Source organism: Rhinopithecus bieti, unplaced genomic scaffold (genome assembly GCF_001698545.2).
Source record: "Rhinopithecus bieti isolate Rb0 unplaced genomic scaffold, ASM169854v2 scaffold_5626, whole genome shotgun sequence".
NCBI lineage: Eukaryota > Metazoa > Chordata > Mammalia > Primates > Cercopithecidae > Rhinopithecus > Rhinopithecus bieti.
The window spans coordinates 696,888-710,874 of record NW_016805666.1 but is presented as its reverse complement, the minus strand read 5'-3'; the positions used below and the strand labels follow the sequence as shown (position 1 = coordinate 710,874).

General features: G+C 39.4%; 1 protein-coding gene across 2 annotated transcripts in view; it reads left to right on the top strand.

Moving 5' to 3' along the window:
• Positions 1-12,489, top strand: part of LOC108530464 (60S ribosomal protein L39-like) — a 23,546-nt gene extending 11,057 nt beyond the window's left edge. For both annotated transcript variants that reach the window (XM_017873409.1, XM_017873410.1), the window contains exons 2-3: positions 5,572-5,635; positions 12,109-12,489. In XM_017873409.1, coding sequence (XP_017728898.1) covers positions 5,572-5,635; positions 12,109-12,122 — 78 coding nt within the window. In that variant the 3' untranslated portion in view covers positions 12,123-12,489. The remainder of the gene's footprint in view (positions 1-5,571; positions 5,636-12,108) is intronic.
• The last annotated feature ends 1,498 nt before the right edge of the window (positions 12,490-13,987 follow it).

Here is a 13,987-nt window from a genome sequence, read left to right as displayed (position 1 = left end):
TATTCCATGGTGTATATGTGCCACATTTTCTTAATCCAGTCTGTCACAGATGGACATTTGGGTTGATTCCAAGTCTTTGCTATTGTGAATAGTGCCGCAATAAACATACGTGTGCATGTGTCTTTATAGCAGCATGATTTATAATCCTTTGGGTGTATACTCAGTAATGGGATGGCTGGGTCAAATGGTATTTCTAGTTCTAGATCCTTGAGAGATCACCACACTGTCTTCCACAATGGTTGAACTTCCACCAACAGTGTAAAAATGTTCCTATTTCTCCACATCTTCTCCAGCACCTGTTGTTTCCTGACTTTAATGATCACCATTCTGACTGGTGTGAGATGGTATCTCATTGTGGTTTTGATTTGCATTTCTCTGATGGCTAGTGATGATGAGCATTTTTTCATGTGTCTGTTGGCTGCATAAATGTCTTCTTTTGAGAAGTGTCTGTTCATATCCTTTGCCCACTTTGGATGCAGTTGTTTGTTTTTTTCTTGTAAATTTGTCTGAGTTCTTTGTAGGTTCTGGATATTAGCCCTTTGTCAGATGAGTAGATTGCAAAAATCTTCTCCCATTCTGTAGGTTACCTGTAAAGCCAAAATTGACAAATGGGATCTAATTGAACTAAAGAGCTTCTGCACAGCAAAATAAACTACCATCAGAGTGAACAGGAGTTTTATACTCTCATGCTAGTCCACACTTGACCGTTAGCAATTCATTAACAATTTTAGCTGAATTCTTATCAGCGTATGAGGTACTTGATGTCTCTTCTTCAGTGCTCATGTCCCTTTGCTCCTTTGCCAGGCCAGTCTTTCCTTGGATTTCAAGCTACTTTATTGGTCTGTGACCTTAGGTAGGGTGACCAGTTGTTCCAATTTGCCTGGATCTGAGGAATTTCCCAGGATATGGGACTTTTAGTTCTAATATGGGGGTAGTCCAGTTGGTCTTCCTAACCTCAGTCCTCTGAGTTTCAGGAAAAATTATTTCGTAGTTTTCTGGTTGTTGGCATAGGAGCGATGCTCTTTCTAGGTTTCTACATCCTGGGCAGAAGACAAATTACTGAAATATTTATACATGTTGAATATGGACAAAAGTGGCTCTTGAGATAGTGAGAAACCATACGGGGGAAACATCTGTTTCTTACTAAAGCAGGGGGGTTCTTGTGAAATCTTCCCTAAAATAGAGAATAAGCAAAATCATTTCAGTATCTGCCATTCTTTTGTCTGTCAGCATCAGATTTATCTGATTACCTAAATGAACGCTCGTTGAAGAGCTGGGTCCATACCTATTCCTTCTACACCTATAGTTAGCATTCCACCAGCACCAGACTTATACTTTACCCCCAGCAACTGAGCATCTTTCATAGATTTTTGAGCAAAATTTTTTTCAAAATAAAAATCTGTATTCTCTCTCATCAAAGGAAGATGGCTGAGTGTAGCAGTAATCTTCGAATATTAATATTGACCATTTCTGGGTGAATAAGCCCATGTGTGTACACATGCGTGTATAATCTTGCTATCAGCTGCCTGGAGGCATATTTGGTTTATGTTGCCATGGGCAGTACCTCTGGTATTGTGTTTTTTATTTCAGATATTGTGGGAACCAGGAGTGTTTCTGACTCCTACAACCATCACTAATGGTTATGTGGTAGGCAGCCTCCAGGAAATGCTCTGTATCTGGTGTGACGACGAAAGCTTTATCATGTACTCAATTACTCTTTTGAGTATCCTTGAGTATCCAAGAAAAATATAACCTCTTGAGGAGCTTATGGTCTGTGTATGTGATATCTTCCTACTAAATAGTCAAGATAGTGACATTAGTACAATAGAATCAACACAGAAATCTTAAAACTGGGAACATTTATAATTTCAACAACTGTAGGCTTTATACAGCTGTAGATATAAAAATAACAGCTAAGACCTGTATTGTGTTTTTTATGTGCCAAACATTGTCCTAAATGTTTTATACTCATTACTACACTAAATCTCTACCTATATAAGCTTCATAACAACCCTATGGTGTTAAATGTTTATTATCCACATATTACAGATTAGAAAAATAAGGAACAACAGGGCTAAGAAATGTTTTCAAGGTCACACTAATAGCAAGTGGTGGCAGTGAGACTTGAACCTGTACAGTTTGTTTCCACAGTTCTTTTTTTTTTTTCTTAATGAGAAGGAGTCTCACTCTGTCTCCCAGGCTGGAGTGCAGTGGCGTGATCCTGGCTCACTGCAACCTCCGCCTCCTGGGTTCAAGCAATTTTCCTGCCTCAGCCTCCCAAGTAGCTGGGATTAGAGGCACCTGCCACCACGCCTGGCTAATTCTTGTATTTTTAGTAGAGACGGGGTTTTACCGTGTTGGTCAGGCTGGTCTTGAACTCAAAACCAGGTGACCCGCCCGCCTCAGCCTCCCGAAATTCTGGGATTACAGGCATGAGCCACTGTGCCCGGCTCTCCAGAGTTCTTTTTAACCACTGTGACAGTGGTCGCAAATACAGAAGACAAAAAATATTTCAACTCGCAGGATGATGTAGAGAAAGTGCGAGCTGTATATGTGGAAAAAAAGCCTTTTAAATACCACTTTGATTTTAGGCCATGTGCCAACCAAGGATGTACAGAAAGCTGAAAGAGGACTTGCTAAGGAAAATAAGTTAGCAAGTGGTACAGTGATGCCCTGGGCTCATAAGTCAGCAAACAGCATGAAATATACAGATAGTTGTGCCCATTTGATAGAAGTGTCATGTGATGCAGATGACAGTAACAGTGGAAGTGCTAAAAAAAAAAAAAAAAGAAACTTGCGAGAACAGCCCTACCTCTGCATATAAAATACTTGAGTACTTTCAGTTTCAAAGTTAAAGATTGCTCAGAAACCACTTGCCATACAGAAGAAATTTAGGATGAAAATTTTTATCAAATGATTGAGAATGTGTTAGGTCATTCTTAGATTGCTATAAGGAAATACCTGAGACTTGGTAATTTATAAAAAGAGGTTTAATTGGCTTGTGGTTCTACAGACTGTCTAGGAAGCATAGCACTAGCATCTGCTCTGCTTCTGAGGAGGCCTCAGGGAGCTTTTATTTATGGCAGAAGGTGAAATGGGAGCAGCCACGGCACATGGCAAAAGCAAGAGTGAGAGAGAGAGTTGGGGAAATGGAAGTAGCATACACTTTTAAATTACCAGACTCACAAGAACTCACTGTCACGATGGCAGCACCAAGCCACGAAGGATCCATTCCCACGACCCAGACACCTCCCACCAGGCCCCAACCTTCAGCACTGGTGATTACAATTCAGCATGAGATTTGGGCAGGGACAAATATCCAAACTATTAGATTGGTGCAAAAGTAATTGTGGTTTAATACATCAGAGAATAAAACCAATGAATGGAAAGTAGAAAGAACTTTGCTTTGAAGATGACATCATGGATGTGATCAACTCATGTGAATCAAAGTAGATTCACAAATGACTAGAATATCTCACAAACCCTGAGACTGGTTCTTGTAAGAGAATACACAGGAAAGACAGGACAGTCAACAAGAATATTCAAAGCATTTGGCGAGGGCGGAGTAGGATGATTGATTTTCAAGTCAACTGATTATTACAACAAAATATATGTAGGAGATGAAGTATTTTAGCCTAGCCCAAGGGAAATCACTAATATCCTCTCTATACTTACTGGGTAACCTAGATGATACAATACAGCTCTTATTAAGTGGCACTTATTATGTGTGAGTCTGATATTCTCACAGAGGCACACACACACACAAAAGCTGGGGGGTGAGGGGGTATAGTGGTGGCCTGGGAGTAGGGAGGAAAACTCAGATTGTGTTAAAAGATACAATGCAGAAATTTTATAGGTTGGTTTCTTAAGGTTAACTTTATAGTCCAAAAGGTAGAGAGGGTTGATAATCCAGTACAATTTGTAGACATTGATGAAAAGATACTACATATTTTGTGCTTTACTGTAACACATTTTATCTTTAAGACAAGGTAAACAACCATTTAATATAACAAGCTTAGCTAAGTCTTGATAATTTAGAATTTTCTACTCAAAATAATTGAGTGAGGATGTCCTTTTGTAGAACGAATTACGTGTTTAAGGTATTGTTGTCAATGAGGAGGAGGAGGAGCACTGCTGTCCTAAGATCAACTCTATTCTGAGGCCATGGTTATGCTTTTGTTTAAAAAAAAAAAAAGATTATTACTTTCTAAATAGAAGTATCCCAGAGAAGACTGGGTTTGAGGTTTGGTGAAGGTTACATTTTGAGTAAAGGACACAGAGGACATTGGATTGGCAGTGTTCAGTGTGTGTGGTTTTTCATGTCTCCCCAAATCCTCCCAGGAGATGTGTTTAGGCTGCTAAAACCCGCTGTTTTACCTGCTCAGGAAGTGAGCTTATCAAACATCTTTTATCCTCAACTATATTATCTTGAAATTGCAGCGTATTAACTCACATGGTTGCAAAAACTGCCTTTCACTAGTCTGACCATCTGGATCTAACATTCAATATCCAGGAACAGTCCTTGCTAAGCTATCATCATATCATCACTGTCTTGCCACATTGCCTGCAGTTGATATAATGATTAGGCATCATAACATAGAGTCATTTTGTAACAGTGGAAGGAGAGGATGTTGTAAGGGATGTGTGCATACAGCTCTCTGCAAGCCTCTGGGTATAATGGGGCTGAGCAAAGCAACAGGTATAATAGGGTCCGGCCAGGTGTTACCACATAAATGGGGAGACATATCTGGACTTCGGATGTGTTGTGATGTTTACAGGCATAACAAAACCCAGCTGCATATTTTTTTGCCATAGCCTCAGCCAGTAGCTTGCCACAGGGAGGCATTACACACAGACCTTGCTGTGGGAACTATTTGATTGTTCAAATACCTGTCTGGTACATCACCAGGCATAGGCAGCTACTGACTAGCTGCCAGAATCAGTAACTATAATAACTGTTACAGGCCAGGCTTGCTGGCACATGCCCATAGTCCCAGCTACTCAGGAGACTGAGGCGGGAGGATGGCTCAAGGCCAGGCATTTGAGGCTGCAATGAGCTAGGATCATGCTACTATGCTCCAGCATGGACAACAGAATGAGACCCTGTCTCAAAAAGAGAGAAAGAAATGTATATAAAAAAGCTGTTATAATGGTTTCCTCACAAACTAAAGGTGAGGAGGGCTTGTATAATAACTATGTTGATACCATGAATCAAAAAATGGCAAATATTACTGTTTTTTGAAGTTTTGGAAGAATCTAATCCCCAAAAGAGCCTATTTTCATAAACACAAGAAACAGGTGTACACATCCCAGATTTTATTAATGTTTGAGGATTTGTGAGTGGGAATTCAAAAGCAAGCACAGGCTGCACTGATCAGTTTAATATTATATATTTCAATTTTTTTTTGTCATTGCCTCTCTTTCTGCAAAAAGACTTCCTATATTTTCTCTTAAGGTTTTCACAAATTTCAGGCCAATTGATGAACACTACTTTCACCCACAGGTATAAGGTTTAACTGAAAATAGTAAGATCTTACTGTTGCTCTTACACACTGGATATTTTCTTTTCAGATTTTATTTGGAGAGAAGCAAGCATCTTTGCCTCTTTGGAGTAGGAAATTCAGACTTGAAAAAGGTAGGATTTTCTTCCTCTGTCTTTCAACTTGTGAAAAAAATTAAAGTGTAATTTTCAAAAGTGGACACTTTGTTAAAAATTTAAGATAGTTTAGTTTTGTAGATACTTCTAACTTAGGGATGAAGGCTGTAGATAGTATATCTGAATTTTAAACTGCTTTAAATATGGTTTTCAGAAACTTAAACTTTTCTCCTCTTAATTTTCAAAACTATTTAATTTTGTGAACTAATTACATTTCAAACTAAAGTGAAAGGAGTTATGTCTTGGAACTTGACAAACTTTTGCATTTTATACTTTAGGCACTGATTATAAATGAAGGTGGCAGGATGATGGTAGACAGGATTTACACCATGACATTTGAACTATATGATTGAATGGGAAAGGGAAACCAGTTATCTCATTACGCATTAAAATAGGCACTAAAGTGTAAATGTGTAGTTTAACAATGACACCTGTATAATTACTACCCAGGCTAAGAAATAGAAAATTACCAGCATTCTAGGAAATATATGCATATTGCTTCTAAGTAACAGCCCTTCTCCTCCCCACAGGTGACCACTATCTTTACCTGTATACTAAAATTCCTTTTTTCATACCAGTGGTTCCCAAAGTTTGGTCTGGCATCAGCATCATCTGGGAATCTGTTAGAAATGCAAATTCTTGGGTTCATTCTCTGATCTATTACATTTATGTATTTTTTATGGGATGCATATTTATATGATAAAATATAAAGCAATGATTCTCAAACTCTAACATGTATCAGAATGACCTGAATGGCCTTTTAAAACACAGATGCTGGGTCCTACCTAGAGTTTCTAGTGATCTCTTTCTATTGTCTGTTTTAATCATTGATTCCAATTTTCTTCTATGCTGGATATGTTTGACCCTCTGCTAGTCATTGCACTTGAAATGTCATTTTGTGGAAATAATTGTCTGGCCTACAATTAAGATAGTTTGCCCCAAAGATCACACGTATTTGCTTTTGTTGGGTACCTGCAAGTACTACAAGTTTGGGCCCACCTGTTCAAAGTTTGATATTTCCTGGACAACTCAGAGGAGTCTCATCACATTCAGATTATTACAATTCTTGTTCACGTTCACTCTGAAATTTTGGATCCCAGATTGTTGTAGGAGAAGGTCTCCTGACAGACTCCCTAACTTTTATGAACCCAGGGTTTTGTTTTCAATCTCCTCTGTACTCTGAAAGGCTGTCAAAATGGAGTCCTAATGTTCTGGGATTAGCAGTGCTTTCAGTGAAAAAGTGGCTTCAGGCTTGTTTACTTCCCTTGATTCTTTGCTTCTCTTTACTCCTGGCCTGATAATTCCTTACTGTTTTGTAATCTCTTTGAGGCTTTTAAAAAGATTATTTGAAATATATTTTACCCAGTTTTTTAGTTGTTTTGTTTTCAGCTGTCAGACTGACCTAAATAACCTAGGCCATCATTACTAGAAATGGAAAATAAATTAATAAGGCACAATATTTTTCAGAGTACTGTGGTTTTTCAAAACATTAAAAAGCAATAGATGGGCTGGGCATGGTGGTTCAAGCCTGTAATCCCAGCTACTTGGGTGGCTGAGGCAGGAGAATCGCTTGAACCCGGGAGGCGGAGGTTGCAGTGAGCCAAGACGGCACCATTGCACTCCGGCCTGGGCAACAAGAGTGAAACTCCGTCTCAGAAAAAAAAAGCTGTGGATGTTTATATTTTGGGAACAAAAGTTCTTTTGTTAGTCTACAACTTTAATCAGACATGGGACACACAAGATGATTTGGATACAAAAACCCTTTTTTGTTAAAAGATTCCCAGAGTTCCATATTTAAAAATATTTATGACCTTTAACCTTATGACCTTAAATAGTGATATAACCTTTAACCACTCCAGAGTGCTCTGATATTTACACAGTGGGTTCCAGAAGTGCTTCCCACAACTTCAGAAAGCCTCACAAAATGCAGAAGTGTACCTAGTACAATATCCACTTCACGATTCGTGATACTGATATCAAACACTAGGGTCTCAGTCTAGGTCCCATTGCTTGCCGCACGAAAAGAAGCAAGTATTGCCAGGGAAGTCTTTATTATTTTACAGTTGATGTCAACCAGAGAGACCAGAGCCAAACCTCAAATCCATCTCCTTGCTTCAAGCAAAGTTAGGGGTTTATATAGTGAGGAAGGAAAACAGGAGAGCAAGGAAGAGGAGTTGATCAACAGGCAGCAGGTGGTCGAATGGGGGATCTAGTATCTCACTGTAACCACGTGCACAAAGACAGTGATTAGGGCTGGGTAAGGAAGAGGAAGTGGTCAGCAGGCAGCAGGTGCATCTCGGTCTGGGTGCAGCGATTCAGAAAGCCACAAGATGCAGGAACTCCCAGTTCTGAGCTACAAATAACAGAGGGTGCTTTTCACATCACAGAGGCTTTCTAGCCATGGCACTTCTTAAGTTACAAGGCAAGTTATGGCCAACCTCCATCCAACCCTTAGTTGATAACTTATGTTTAAAACAACATATTGACCTTTAAACCAATATGACACCACCATTATTACTTTCACACAACTTCTCTCTTAAAAATCAAAATATTGCTCTTACAATTATAAAATTTCTTAATATAAATTTCCATTTCTTATTATAAAATCCTACTTTATGAAAAGATGTGGAGAGCCAGGACCACCATGAAGCCCACTCAGTTTAACCACTTCCTTAGAGATATATCTGACTGCATCCCATGTGTTTTGTTTGGGATATAGGTATTTTCCTTATGTAGTAGCACATGCTCCTCCTCTCTTCCCAGCTAGAATATGATCTAAAGACATGTGGTTTTAGACCACATTTATTATGGCTACCATTTCTTTGGTATTACTTTTGAATAGCGGGTCATATATAATAGCTGTATCACTGATTGCTGAGGTTGCCCAGTCAACTGAACTTTGGAAATTACATAACAAATTCTGTTTCTGAGCCTAGTAAGAATTTTGAGGAACCATTTAATTGCCCTAGTGGTCTAGTTATGCCCAAATAGCTGCCACTACTGTATTCCCCAGGCAGCCATTGGTGTGCACATGCCCCCTATATCCAGTAAGTAGAATAATGAGGAGTGGGCCTATGCTTTTTGCCAAAATCCGGAGTCCAATTTTTGATATTCAATGTAGATGTTAAAGAATGGGACCCTTATGAGCACCCTGATGTTACAAGCACTAGTGCCTATTCCCGTGAACTCTCAGAATCATCTAGATATGGCTGAAGATTATGCTTAGGACAGCAAGGGTCAGGAAATGTATGTCTTGGGGTTTAGGGATAGATCATCTTTCTGGCAGCTCCAGTTAAATGGCCAAGTATGATTGCATCTGATAGAGATTTGATAAATCTCACGAGCCTCCATCTCCACATGTGCTTTCTTTCAACTGCAGCAGGCCTTCCATTTATGATCACTTAATAAGCTTCGCCTTTGCATAGGCTATCCAGGTTCTAGAATTTGTCCAGTTTTTAACTTGGTACCATGATTCCCCATCTCTCAGTTTTCTGGAATGAAGTGTGTATCTCCAGTATTTGGGATCTATATTACACTGTATTTGTAGCCTCTAGACTAATTATATAACTTGGCATATAGCCAGAGGTATGTGATTCAGTATTTTCTTGGGAAGATTTAACTCCTGCAGGTCCTCTGAATCACCTGAGATGTGTAGGGCAATAAGTGTAATCATTCCTTTTAAGGTAAAACTGCCCTCATAACCATTACTATTGTACTAGAATGAGGACTACTGACTTACTGGCTATAAGCTTATTTCAGTTGGTATTATAACCAGTTCTTTCAATTCTTTCACTGTCTCCAACGCAGATCAGATATCTCTTTGAGTTTCTTTTTAAAAGTTTCCATGAGAGTTAGTTCTAGCTAAGAGCTGTATGTCACTGGCATTGAACTGTCAGGAAATACCTGGTCAGAGCTCCTAGCCTAAAGCATCTCCAAAGGTGAGCACCCTATCATCCTGTTCACTGGGAACTAGTACTTGGAATAGTGCAGTAAACTCTTTGTCCTACTGTAGTTATTTATCTTACTACAGTAAATTTTTCTTAGAGAAGACTTTCACACAAGATTGGCTTCAAGAACCCTAACCAGTACAACCCGGGTTCCCAAGGGAGAGGATGTTAGACCCTGGGTTTGTTGGCAACCCAGTCTAGTTCTTTCCCTGCATTCTTGAAAGCTTTTTTTCTGAAGTGGTTAGAGCCAAGTAGTCACTGATAGAGATTGTGTAGAGGGAATTCATATACAAAGGGTAGAACAGGGTCTGCTAGATAGCTAGCTAAAGTCAGCATGTGGTAAATTTAGGAAGAACTGTGATTGGTAGCTAAAGGTTCTTTGCTGCTAATGTACGGGAAGAAAATCAAAGGATTGGACAGAAATAGTAGTGTGCCTTCCCTATCTTTATCACCCATTTGTCATTTTCAGGCCTATTTGTTATTCTCTTAACCTGTAGACTCTACAAGGATACTTATGGCTTAGTTTCCAGTGTTTTGTATTTCATGAAACATTTGTATCTCAACCACACCCCACCCTATACCCCAACTTACTTACCTACTTATCTGTTCCTTGCACATAAAGTCTCCTGCTCCTGGAAGTTCCCAGTGGGAAGGTATACAAATCTGGGGACATTGGCCTCCCCACTAGGGCAGTTGTCTCAGAAGTGTCTGAAGTTTGGATATTAGGGTTGAAGAGCAGACAGTACAATTAGCACTCTTATTTCTTCTGGTATTTCCTTACCATGACGTTTATGGGTTGCCCATCAGTTTGGGTGGGCACCCCATTTTTTTTTTTCACCCCATTTTTCAATACCTAGAGTAATAAGTATTTCTATTGAGAACTTCCTTTTTCTCTTTTTTAAATTTCCCTCTATTTTCTTTTGATTATTTTGAGAGCTGAAATTCACAGAAGTATCCTAAATTATCTTTTCCCAAATTGTTATAGGAAAGACTGCTAGTTACCTACTCTGCTATTCGTTCTTCTTCCTTTTTCTTTAGCAGAACCTGATGTGTATGGGGTTGGGGGCACCATGTACTCAGCTAAAAAACTATAGTGCCCATCCTTCATTACTGATAAGGATGGCAGTGGAACACGGTTCTTGCCAATAAGGTGTAGTCAAAGGTATTGAGAGAGATACCTAGTAAAGCTCCTTAAAAGCCAGTAGCCTCACAGCATGTAGTCTTTTGCCTTTCTTTCTTTCTCTTCTTCCTGCCTATATTTTAGGGGAGATGCTAGACATAGAATAGACATCTCACAACAGTGAGCCATAAGAGAGAAGCCAAGATAATAACTTGGGTCACATCTGAAAAGACTGAGTTAGACGCTATGTGTGAACTCAGACAGTCAGAAACCAGTCATACTTTTTGCACGCTACCACTATCCCCGTTATCTTAGGGTTAGAAAAAACTGCCTTTATCATGACAGATTCATACAGTTTGTATATCTCCAACACTGCAGTAGGACTTTACTGCCATCATTTAATTACTCTCACAATCTGGATATAGACGTTATTTTGCACTGGAATCATTAAAAATAACTCCTTGTGTCTCTGTGCCCCAGGTTGATATTCCTTAATTATGGAGGGCCCAAGATCTTTAAAGGGAGTGGTAGCATGCAATTCAGTAGACGGCAATGTGGTCAATTTTGATAATTAGATAAAAATATTAGTATGCACAGCCAATGACTTTTAAAATAGTAATAACATGAAAGTACCATGAGGTAGTTTTACAGTGAATCGCATGTTTTAAATGTATACATTCATGTTTTAAGTGTTGTGGGGATGAATTACTTGTTTTATAGATTTCTATTTTCAACCATATTTTCCTATTCTGTACTATTTGCCATACTAGAACACCGGAAAAGATTTAAGACCTCCAAATGTAAAGGATTATTGAGAAAGAGTTGCCAAAAAAGGGTCACATATTAGTTAGATAAGTTGTAGTTTCAAAATAATATCTCCAATATCTCAGTTTATAGAAAGACAATATTCTGCATGTACATCTGTCTTAACTGGAAGGCTCTTATAATATTAAGTTGTTAATATTGGAGCTTTTTCTAGCTAGATGGGATAATAGTTTTTTTAGTCTTCTATTGCTTTAATTTTTCTGTAATGAACTGGTATTACCTGTTTGTAACTTTTTTAAAAGTTGAAAAAAATTCCTCTTGATGGACATTTAACAAGAGAAGCAGAAGTATGCTGCTGAGAAATGAGTAGCATCAAGTCAGGAACAGGGGGAACAAAGGGACTCCTGCCTTTGCTGCTGATCCGCCAGAACAGCCATCAGACTCCTCAGACTGCTGCTGGCTCCTGAGCTGCTGCTGAGCTGCCTGTGGGATCTTGAGTGGCAGTGAGCGCTCGCTGTGACACCAAAGATCCTCTTTCTTGTCTTGTTATTTCTTCATGTTACCTTATCCTAGTCTATGTTAGTAATGTCTCCGTCTCTCTCTCCCTTTCTCTACCATAGTGGTGTGTGGTTGACTCTGTTTCTCACCATGTCTTCTCACAAGACTTTCACCATTAAGCGATTCCTGGCCAAGAAACAAAAGCAAAATCGTCCCATCCCCCAGTGGATTCAGATGAAACCTGGTAATAAAATCAGGTACAACTCCAAAAGGAGACACTGGAGAAGAACCAAGCTGGGTCTATAAGGAGTCGCACTTGAGATGGCACACATATTTATGCTCTATCAAGGTCATGATCACCTTACGATATCAAGCTGAAAATGTCGCCACTATCTGGACAGTTGTACATGTTTTACTGGGAATATGTTTTTCTCTTTTTCTATATGTTCTGTGCTAGTAGGGTGGATTCAGTAATAAATATGTGAAAGCTTTTGTTTCAAAAATGTCTCTGTCTAAAAACTGTCCATTTATTGAATAAGCATCAGGATCTGTGCTATATGTCAAACCCCTGGGTAATGCTGAGGATAAATGCTAAGCCAAATAGACCTTCAGCCTTTGGTGAGAGGGATAGATGCTACTCAGATCATACAGATGTATACAGTGGAACAAAATGAGATCAGGACTACAGAGGAAAATAAGACACAGAGGAGGCAGAGTTCCTGGGCAAGTGGGGAGACCCACTTTATGCCTTCAGTATGTGTTCAGAACTCAATACAAGTTAAGACCTATAGGAAGCACGAGTCAAGCAAGTGAAGATTGTCATGAGGAGAACAAGTACTTTAGGCAGAGGAAACAGAGTGTTTGAAGGCCTCGAGCAGCAATGAGCATTTTGTCCTTAGGGAAGTGAAAGGAGCATAGAAAGGAGATGGCTAGAGCATAGAAAGCAGAGGGAATGACTGTAGGTGAGTTTGCAGAGCTAAGTAAAGGCCAAATCACAAAGGGCTTTAAAAGTCATAAGAACACTGTACCTTTTTCTCCTAAGCAGTAAGCAACGATTGAAAGGTTTTGAACTGAAACCATACTTCAATCGGGTTAGTTTTCACACTGGCTGTGTTACGGAAAATGGATTGGAGAAAGAGACAAGAATGGTATTGGATGGAAGAGGAGGCCATTGATAAAATGCGAATATCAGCGATCAGTTAAGGGGCAGTCACAGATTTTGTCATTTATATCGCTGCTCTATTTAATAGGACATGATCCAGAAGCAGTGGTAGGCCACGGTCTAGAATTTGTAACATTTCTAGCTAGCAGTCTCTGCCTGTCTTCTTCACTCTTCTCTACATGTGGGTTCTTGTGTTTACCATAAACTTCTGGACAGTGGTCATGTCTGAGAATTATGAACTAAGAGTTATGAGGTAATCTTTTTGCTCTTCTCAAAGTGTTGCAGCCATAGTTATTAAGAGAATTGAATGAGTAATGAGTGCTTATTGTGTGCCAGGGACTCTAGTGGGCACTGGCATATGGAGTGAGTGAAGACTGAGTCCCTACTTTCATGGAACTCATTAAACTGGGAGCAGATCTTAAATCTTGCAAATATGTAATACAAACTGTGAAGTGACTGTGAATACTTGCCTTGTCAGTTACTGAAAAAAAATCTTAAGGAAATAATCTTCATGGATCCCAGTCTCAGGGCTACCTTGTATGATCATGCAGTTTGGCATTTAGATGAAGATGACTGGCTAAGGGAGTTAATCAGGACTACAACTCTCCTAGAATTCCACTTGCCAAGCCACACCGTTGTGCAAAACTACATCTGCCCAGAAGGAAGGATACATTTTTCTTTGTGCTAAGGTGTCACGTAGGTCAGCTTCATCTCTCCCTCTGATATCAGGAGTGAATTCCCTATTCTCAAAATTGAATGGGAGGCTCTACCTCATAAGTATGTAGCTGCCCTGAGCACAGAAGTGTATAGGAGGTGAAGGTCTAGGAATGAGTGTAATT